Below are 8,275 nucleotides of genomic sequence, written 5' to 3'. Positions count from 1 at the left end.
ACCCACCGTTGCTATTTTCTCGAGCCACTAGTGAAATCTACTGCCCTTGGGTCTTTTCTTTATTATATTTGTCTTCGCGATCTATTTTTATTTGCTTTTATTTTCAGATCTATTAATCCAAAAATACCTTGCTGTAATTTTTATTTATTTATTTTATCTCGCGTTCCCGCGAGATCTATTTATCCAATCTACTATAATTTTACCTATCTTTTTATCCATGAGGGATTGACAACCCCTCTCTTACTTTGGGTTGCAAGTATTTGTTCTTTGTGTGCAGAAGTTGTTTACGTGGTGTTGCGTGGTTCTCCTACTGGTTCAATAATCTTGTTCTTATCACTGAGGGAAATATGTACCGTAGTTGTGCTGCATCATCCCTTTCTCTTTAGGAAAATACCGACGTAGTTCAAGCCGCATCAAGTGCCTCCCTCATCTATTTGCTTCTTTTCTTGAATCATATGTCTGATCTTTGTGGCCTACGCGAAGAGGTCCTCGCATTGCGTGGCCACTACTAGAACACCGGGTGGCCTCCTTCGTGTGGTCCACCTACTCCTAGCAGCCTATCTTGATTTCGGTAAAACACGCAGTTGTTGCATGGAGGGAGAAAGATCCTGCAAGTCCGACTCTTAAATATGATACTTCATGTGTACTGGTTTCAGCACAGGTTACCACAATATTTTTTTTACAATCCGGATGTATATAAATGTAGTGCTATAAGCTAAGAGGAACCACATACGTGAGTAAGATTGAAGCTTGGAGTTCAATCAAGGTGCAAACAAGCAATTCATATTGCGGTAGTATCTCTTTGTTTGAAGCCCTCTTGGTCATGATGTAGACTTTCTTTATTTGCTCTCTAAATTAGTGTTCTCATTTAAATAAATCATGTGCTAATTTTTTTTGTAGTTCCATGGTCTCCTTTCCACTAAGATGAACAAATTACTATTGACCATCTAATGTAATACTAAGATAATGTACAAAATTGGATTGCCTAACTCTCTTTCTTCATAGTGTGCCCTTCTCTTTTGAGCTCTTTGTCACACAGTAACATCCACGATAATGCACGGGCTATTATCTAGTTCAGCTAGTGATCCATCTCATCATTGAAATAGAAGCAAGTGGAGTAGCCGATTATCGTTTTTATGACCCTGGTCTCAGCATGCTCACTGCTTTCATGCACTCCTTCCTGAAGATGCAAACTACAACCATACAATACTGGGAAACAATAATCCACTAACTATTTAAGAATCATTAAAATTTCCGAGAAACACCTTATAGAAAAAGGTCTAAGTTCATACAGTACCACATAGAGGGTTTGGATGATTAATGACAAAATAGTTAAGAGACTAATGTGTTCATGAGCATACACAGGTTAAAGTCCCCGAGGATTTGGTTTAACCCATGAGTTATGCCCCATAAAACTTGTGGAACAATTGAAGAACTCGAAATATCATGTGGCGTATTAGAAGCTTCTGTGTAGACTTTTGTTTACTAGTTCTCTATTGCTTCTATTTGAGTCATATGATAAAACGTACTATTAAGAGGGGTTCAAGTAAGTTAGATTGAAGTCTTTGATGTGTACTCAATCTAACCTATTTCTTATGAGAGAGAATACTTTGAAATATCCTTTTAAGTGAGTTATTTAGTCTCAATACTGTCAAGGCATCAGAGTTAAATGTCTTTGCCGATGGTTGGATGTCTAAATGCTAAGTTAGATTGAAGTCCACGCACACCTGATTTGAAATTCAATTGTTACTAGTGTGTCGTGTTGTCGCTGTGAGTGCATCTCCAACGATCATATCAACCTCTAGGTTGCCACCCTGGCTATAAATATCCCCTACCTCAACCATAAGTGGTTGGTTGCTCCATGAGAAATTAACAAGTGTTGTATGAGCAACCCATTCCACACAATAATCCAAGCCTAATTATGAGAAGTGATTGAACATCATCAAATAATTTGATGAAATCCTAACTTGAGCTTATTACTCTTGAGGATTGTGCATAATCCTCTAGACGGATAGCCATTTGTTCAAGAGCTTCTAGATTGTGGGTTTGCCGAAGAACAAATACGTGAAGGTTCGAAGATCACTTCATGATCTACCTCAAATGACTAGGCGAGTTTCGAGGAACTTAACTCATGGAGAACAAGACAAGGACTAAGTGTTACCAGAGCTATGGCTCATTTCCAACCCATACGTAGAACTGTGCCAATAGATCAAACTGGGGTAACACATCTCTGTGTCTTTCCCGAGTTATATTTCCTCGCACTGCCTTTACATTCTATAATCATCTCTACTTCGGAGAACTTCCCCTCCCCTTTCTTTGTGATTGTCGCAAAACCATTATTCACTACTATATGTATTTCCGCTGCCTAACTTCATGCTTTGCTCTTTGAGATATGTTGACATGAATCATCAAAATCCACCTTGGGATTAGATGCACTTTCACTTATTTTCTTGTAACGCTACTTGGTTATTTCTCTATCTAGCGTACTTCTGCCTTCTTTTGGAGAAAACTCTGGATCTACTCATTATGCCATAGTAGTACAAAGAACACAGAAATGAAAAAAATTATATCCATGTTCGTAGACCACCTAGCGAGTAGTGACGACTAAAAGCACTGGAGCGCGTCAAAGGCGCGCCGCCTCATCGTCCCTCTCTCACCGAAGTCGGGCCAAACTTATTGTAGTAGACAGTCGGAAAGTCGTCGTGCTAAGGCCCTACAGGATCAGCGCAGCCCGTCGCTGACGAAGAAAAGTATAAATCAAAAGAACCAACATGTAGACGCATAAACGAAGACTGGATCCAAACAGATCCACTGAAGACCAATGCCGACTGAATCCCACGTGATCTGTCGGAGACACGCCTTCACACGCCCTCCGGCGACGCTAGACGCATCACCGGAATGGGGCTAGTCGGGGAGAAGCTTATTCCATCTTCAGGGAGGCGCCACCGCCTCGTCTTCGTGAGTAGGACGCAAACCCTAAACGAAATCATAAAACACCTAAAAGCGAAGCAGGATCCCTCCCACCAGCAAGGGCCCGGGTCCACGGCGCCTCCAGACCCTAGGGCCACCAGAGACGAGGCGAAACGGCGGCAGCGCCGGCGGGAGTCAGAGCCCTAAGTTTTTTTGTTTTTTTTTTGAGTCAGAGGAACCCTAAGCATACTTCTGTCTTTAGCTTACTATAGTTTTACTTTTGCCTCACATGCTTGTAAGCTAATGACCGCTTAAGTTCAGCTATTCCTCTTTTCAGTATTTGCGCTTTGTTTTGTTTACTTTCTTCTTCTTCTTCCGAAAATGTGTTTTTGAAGAAATTGTTAAAATCTTCCATTCACCCTCCCTCGATCCGGTCGATAACTTAATCCTGCAAAATGGCAATCCATGTGCTACGTACTACACTTCGCTTGAGCATTTAACGGCCAGTACGAGGAAAGCTGGAGGAGTATATCTGAAGGAAAGGAGATCACATTAGGCGACGTTAATGGCTAATCTGCAAAGCCGGCGTCTAATTTAGCTGTTCGTCACTGTTTCACTTACGGGCCGCTCCGGTTGATTGAACCTCGTCGGTGTTTGGCGCCTATATAAACGATGCCATCCTTGTCCACATCCATCCATCCACAGCTTCCCTTCCTTAGCATCTCCGAACAGGTGGTAGATCGAGCTCCACAATGGCGCTCCTACCTCGGCGGTTTCTGTTCGGGGTTTGCGCCGTAGCGCTGGCGATCGGCCTCGCGAACGCTGTGCACGGCGAGGCGGCGCCGGTCGTGGTCGGCCTGGCCAGGTGCTCGGACTGCACGAGGAAGAACAAGAAGGCCGAGGCCGCTTTCAAAGGTACGTAAAATTTTTAGACACACTGAATTTGCCAACAGCGTCAAAGAAAAGCAGAGCCTAACTGGCCTTTTTCAATTTGCCATTGGCTTGTGTCAGGTCTCCAGGTTGCTGTCAAGTGTAAGAACGGCAAGGGCGAGTACCAGAGCAAGGCCGTGGGGCATGTGGACAAGTCCGGCGCCTTCAGCGTCCCCCTGGACGCCGGCCTCGTCGGCGACGACGGCGAGCTGAAGCAGGACTGCTTCGCGCAGCTCCACAGCGCGTCTGGCGCGCCGTGCCCCGGGCAGGAGCCCTCCAAGATCGTCGCGACACGGCCCGGCCGCGACGGCCAGACGACCTTCGTCGCGCTCGCCGGCGAGGTGCACCAACCGTCGGCTGAATGCGCCTCAGCGTTCCTGTGCCATCCTCTGCACAAGCACCACCTGGTCGTCTTCCACAAGCCCGTGACTGTCCCTCCCAAGCCCGACCATGACCATGACCACGACCATGATCATGACCATGACAACGACCATGATCACGACCATGACCACGACCATGGTCACGATCATGATCACGACCATGGCCACGATCATGACCATGACCACGATCACTCGCTCCCGCCTGCAGTCAAACCGCCAACGACGCCGGTGTACACGCCGACGGCGCCAACCCCGACGCCGATCTACCACCCCCGGGCCCAGCGTGACGCCGTCACTGAGCCACAACTCTTCAAGAAGATGCTCCCGTTCCTCAAGAAGCTGCCGTTCTTCCCTCCTGCCAAGCAGAGCGGCGGCAAGCCGTAGATGGTTTTGTCCGCGGCGGAGCGAGGTTGCTCGCTCTTTTGGTTGAAGCCACGAACGAGTTATTTTTCGCTCCTTTGCTCACTGGTAGCAGGCGACGTTGCTTCCACAAAATAATGTTTGCGAGGACGATTGTTTTTCATTTCTTGAACTGGATTGCGAGGACGATTGTTAGTTCAGTTGAGAGGTTCCATTTCTGGAGTAGTTCGATCTGCATCTGCTTGTTTTGTGTGTTTGTTTCACTCTGATGTACCGTGTGTAGTACAGTGTGTTCGAAATATGATTGGCATCCTGTTATTTCTCACTTGATGCGTACGGCGACTTCTGCCACTGACCTTCTCGCTGATGGTACATATGAGATGCAACTTTGGTAGATGGATGAGCGGGAAGCCCAGAAAAACTTGCTTAACAGTTACCTACCAGGCTACCACCCACATGAACAATATTGACGTCCTGCCCCACTTCCGGTCGTACAATTTAAGGTTCTGGACTAAGCTATTCGGGTGCATGCAGTTCAGCACATATATCATCAACTCCAGTACTCCACAGTCCACACTACTCACTAAATACTACCCTTCCAAATCCCCTGTGTTTCCGCAAGATACGGGAAGGTTGTTTCAAAATTTCACTCAGATCCATCAAGACCTAATCAACTAACTTCACCGCATATCGCCTTCTTGCAAGACATCAATCATGTTGTAAATTCTCTTAGGATCCATTGATTGTACCTAAATTAGAAGGAAATAGTAATAAGATAACAAGAAATCCAAGTAACGTGTGTCACAACAATCATACGAAGCAAGATATACACAAACCTTCTTATACAGAAACACGGCGGCATCAACTGACCCTTCGGCATATATTGAACGGCCACAAACATTGTGTTGGAACTCAAATGAAACGCTGGCAAGAGAAAACAGAACAATCAGCAAACCTGAATGTAAAGCATCACATTTCAGAAGGGTGGTAATTACCTGTCATCGGCAGAAGTCAGATGGTACAAATGGAATGCATGCCCTTCAATGTGTTCTTCGGGGACACCCACCATATAAAGCTGCTGCTCAGGATCCCTGATCTTAACCATCTGCTGACATAGAAGGTAACAATCAATACATAATATAACACCAGTTCCATAACTTTCAGAAATTGCGCAAGTCTATTGACCACTTGTATAGCAAACCAATGCTATAAATCAGTAGTAACAAGCTTGGAGAAAAGACATCAGCAGGCAGGAAAAAAAAACTAGGGCCGCTACTTCGTAAATTAAATGGATTTTTTTTTGAAACGGCAAAAGATTTGCCATTTTAATTGATCAAGAGAGAAGTTTTAGAGGTTAAGGCCCATGGCCAAATTACAACAATCACTCTCGCGGCGTTATGTTACTCAAGTGCCTCGCCCCCGCCATGCTTCAAAGCGACATTTCCTCTTTAATCCTAGCGACGATGACTCCAACTGGGACGACATTATTACGAAAGATCCGCGCATTCCTCTCATTCCACAACTCCCAAGAGATAAGAAGCATCAAGGAAGCAAGTGGCCTTCGCGATTGGGTCTTCTTGGTAGCATTGTGGCTCCACCACTCTTTAATGGAAGTCGCGTCAATCCAATCAGAAGGATGCACATCATGGAGACCCAACCAATCTTTGATCATGCACCAAACTCTGATAGTGTGTCCGCATTGGAATAGAAGGTGGGCCGCCGACTCCTGCACCTGCTTACATAGGGGACAAAGGTTACAGTTTGGACACCCACGCCGCTCAAGCCTGTCCGCCGTCCAAATCCTGTTGTTGATTGCCAACCAAGCGAAGAATTTGCATTTAGGAAGCGCCCAAACCTTCCAAACGGTTGGTATCATGGCCGTGTCAGTATGGCCAAAGAACTGCGCCTTGTAGGCCGACGTCACCGAGTAGTGTCCATCAGTGGGGAACTTCCAAGTGATAGTGTCGGGCGTGTCGATGTCGAGGTGGATATGGGAGACCTTCTCCCAAAGAGTGACAAACTCAGAGAGGTGTTCGACGGTGAGGCCCCGAAGAATGTCCACCTGGGAAGTCCAGAAGTTGTCGTGCAGAGCCATTCGAACCAAGCAATTCTTCTTCTTCGACAATTCATATATTTTAGGGGCCATGTCTTTGGGCTTAATCCCATCGAGCAAAGGAGACTCCCAAAACTTGGCATGCAAGCCATCGCCAAATTGGACCTTGGTAGCCGCGACAAAAATATATTGGTCGTTGTAATGTCCACCTGGGAAGTCCAGAAGTTGTCGTGCAGAGCCATTCGAACCAAGCAATTCTTCTTCTTCGACAATTCATATATTTTAGGGGCCATGTCTTTGGGCTTAATCCCATCGAGCAAAGGAGACTCCCAAAACTTGGCATGCAAGCCATCGCCAAATTGGACCTTGGTAGCCGCGACAAAAATATATTGGTCGTTGTCATCACAAGGGGTCCCCAAGCCAACCCATGGCTTGTCCGGGTGAAGCCACTCACCCCACAGCCAACGGAGGCGAAGAGTGATGGCAAACTTGTCGAGATTTAGGATTCCCAGGCCTCCAAGCAGTTTGGACTTGCACACTTGTTCCCAATTTATCTTGCATTTTCCACCTGTGACCTTATCACAACCTGCCCAACAGAAAGCACGTCTAAGGGCATCGATCTTTTTCTTGACCTCCACCGGTAAATCTAACGCCGTCATGTAGTAGATAGCAATCGTCGTGAGGACCGACTTAACCAAGACTGCCCGACCTGCCGAGGCAATGTGCCTTCCCACCCAAGGGGTGAGCTGACCTGCAATCTTGTCCTCGAGGGGCTGGTAGTGAATTCTCTTCAACCTCTTGACAAACAAAGGCAGCCCAAGGTATTTCATCTAAAAGGAGGAACACTTGGCTGGGAAGGATTGGAGAATGTCCGGATCAAGATTTTCACAACAGATTGGGGCGACAAGACTTGGAACAATTTGTGACAAGGCCAGTGACAGCCCCAAAGAGCTTGAGAGTGTCATTGAAAAACTGGACGTCTTCCTTAATGGGCGCAAGAAAAACTGCGGCGTCATCCGCGTAAAGCGAAGCTCGGATAGGCATATCATTTCCACCAAGGGGATGAAGATTTCCTTGAGCCGTGCTCTTTGCCAGGATGTGGTGCCGAGAGTCGATGGCGAGCACGAATAACACGGGGGGTAGAGGGTCCCCCTGCCTCAACGGCCCTGTCGAGCTTGATGGGATTGTCAGGCACGCCACTGAGCAGAACGAGAGACGAAGCTGAGGACAGCATGGCTGAAACCCAACCTCGGAAGCGAGGCGGGGAACCAAGGTGTCGAAGTAGGTCGAGGAGGAAGTCCCACCGCACCGAGTCAAAGGCTTTACTGATGTCAAGTTTGAAGAGCAACACCGGGGTTTTCCTACGATGGAAGCGTCTCACGAAATTGCACACATACATGAAGTTGTCATGGATGCATCTTCTTTTAATGAACACACTTTGGACGTGCGAGACCAGCTCATTCATGTGCGGGGAAAGCCGGTTGGACATCTGTTAGAGTACGTAATGGGCCTAATGGCCTGGGCTGGCGGTATAGCCCGTTAGTCTTAGGGTTAATTAGAGATAAGGGTCGCTTGCTTAGGGGTCAAGTAAGCCTTGCTTGGGAGTCAAGTAACCTCTCTAATATAAAGAGAGGAGATGTAT

General features: G+C 46.6%; 2 protein-coding genes across 2 annotated transcripts; one reads left to right on the top strand and one right to left on the bottom strand.

Moving 5' to 3' along the window:
* Nucleotides 1-3,617: 3,617 nt before the first annotated feature.
* On the top strand, nt 3,618-4,905 carry LOC125531874 (proline-rich protein 2-like). The gene is made up of 2 exons (XM_048696101.1): nt 3,618-3,825; nt 3,922-4,905. Exons 1-2 carry the CDS (start codon nt 3,663-3,665, stop codon nt 4,602-4,604), a joined length of 846 nt encoding a protein of 281 aa, XP_048552058.1. The 5' UTR covers nt 3,618-3,662; the 3' UTR covers nt 4,605-4,905.
* A 67-nt stretch (nt 4,906-4,972) lies between these two features.
* LOC125531873 lies at nt 4,973-6,675 on the bottom strand. Its single transcript, XM_048696100.1, has 4 exons — nt 6,436-6,675; nt 5,576-5,757; nt 5,417-5,504; nt 4,973-5,329 (listed from the first exon to the last, which is right to left on the bottom strand). The coding sequence occupies exons 1-4, from the start codon at nt 6,673-6,675 to the stop codon at nt 5,261-5,263; spliced, it is 579 nt and encodes a 192-aa protein (XP_048552057.1). The 3' UTR covers nt 4,973-5,260.
* Between the last annotated feature and the right edge of the window lie 1,600 nt (nt 6,676-8,275).

The sequence above is a fragment of the Triticum urartu genome, unplaced genomic scaffold (genome assembly GCF_003073215.2).
Source record: "Triticum urartu cultivar G1812 unplaced genomic scaffold, Tu2.1 TuUngrouped_contig_8253, whole genome shotgun sequence".
Lineage (NCBI taxonomy): Eukaryota > Viridiplantae > Streptophyta > Magnoliopsida > Poales > Poaceae > Triticum > Triticum urartu.
The sequence above is the reverse complement of the archived record's forward strand: the minus strand, read 5'-3'. Positions and strand labels throughout refer to the sequence as shown.

Coding starts and splice junctions, on each gene's coding strand:
- LOC125531874 (XM_048696101.1), top strand. CDS start 3,663: ATGGCGCTCCTACCTCGGCGGTTTCTGTTCGGGGTTTGCGCCGTAGCG. Junction 3,826..3,921: donor GGCCGAGGCCGCTTTCAAAG/GTACGTAAAATT, acceptor GGCTTGTGTCAG/GTCTCCAGGTTGCTGTCAAG.
- LOC125531873 (XM_048696100.1), bottom strand. CDS start 6,675: ATGGCTCTGCACGACAACTTCTGGACTTCCCAGGTGGACATTCTTCGG. Junction 5,505..5,575: donor CTGACTTCTGCCGATGACAG/GTAATTACCACC, acceptor TTCTCTTGCCAG/CGTTTCATTTGAGTTCCAAC. Junction 5,330..5,416: donor CCGTGTTTCTGTATAAGAAG/GTTTGTGTATAT, acceptor CTTCTAATTTAG/GTACAATCAATGGATCCTAA.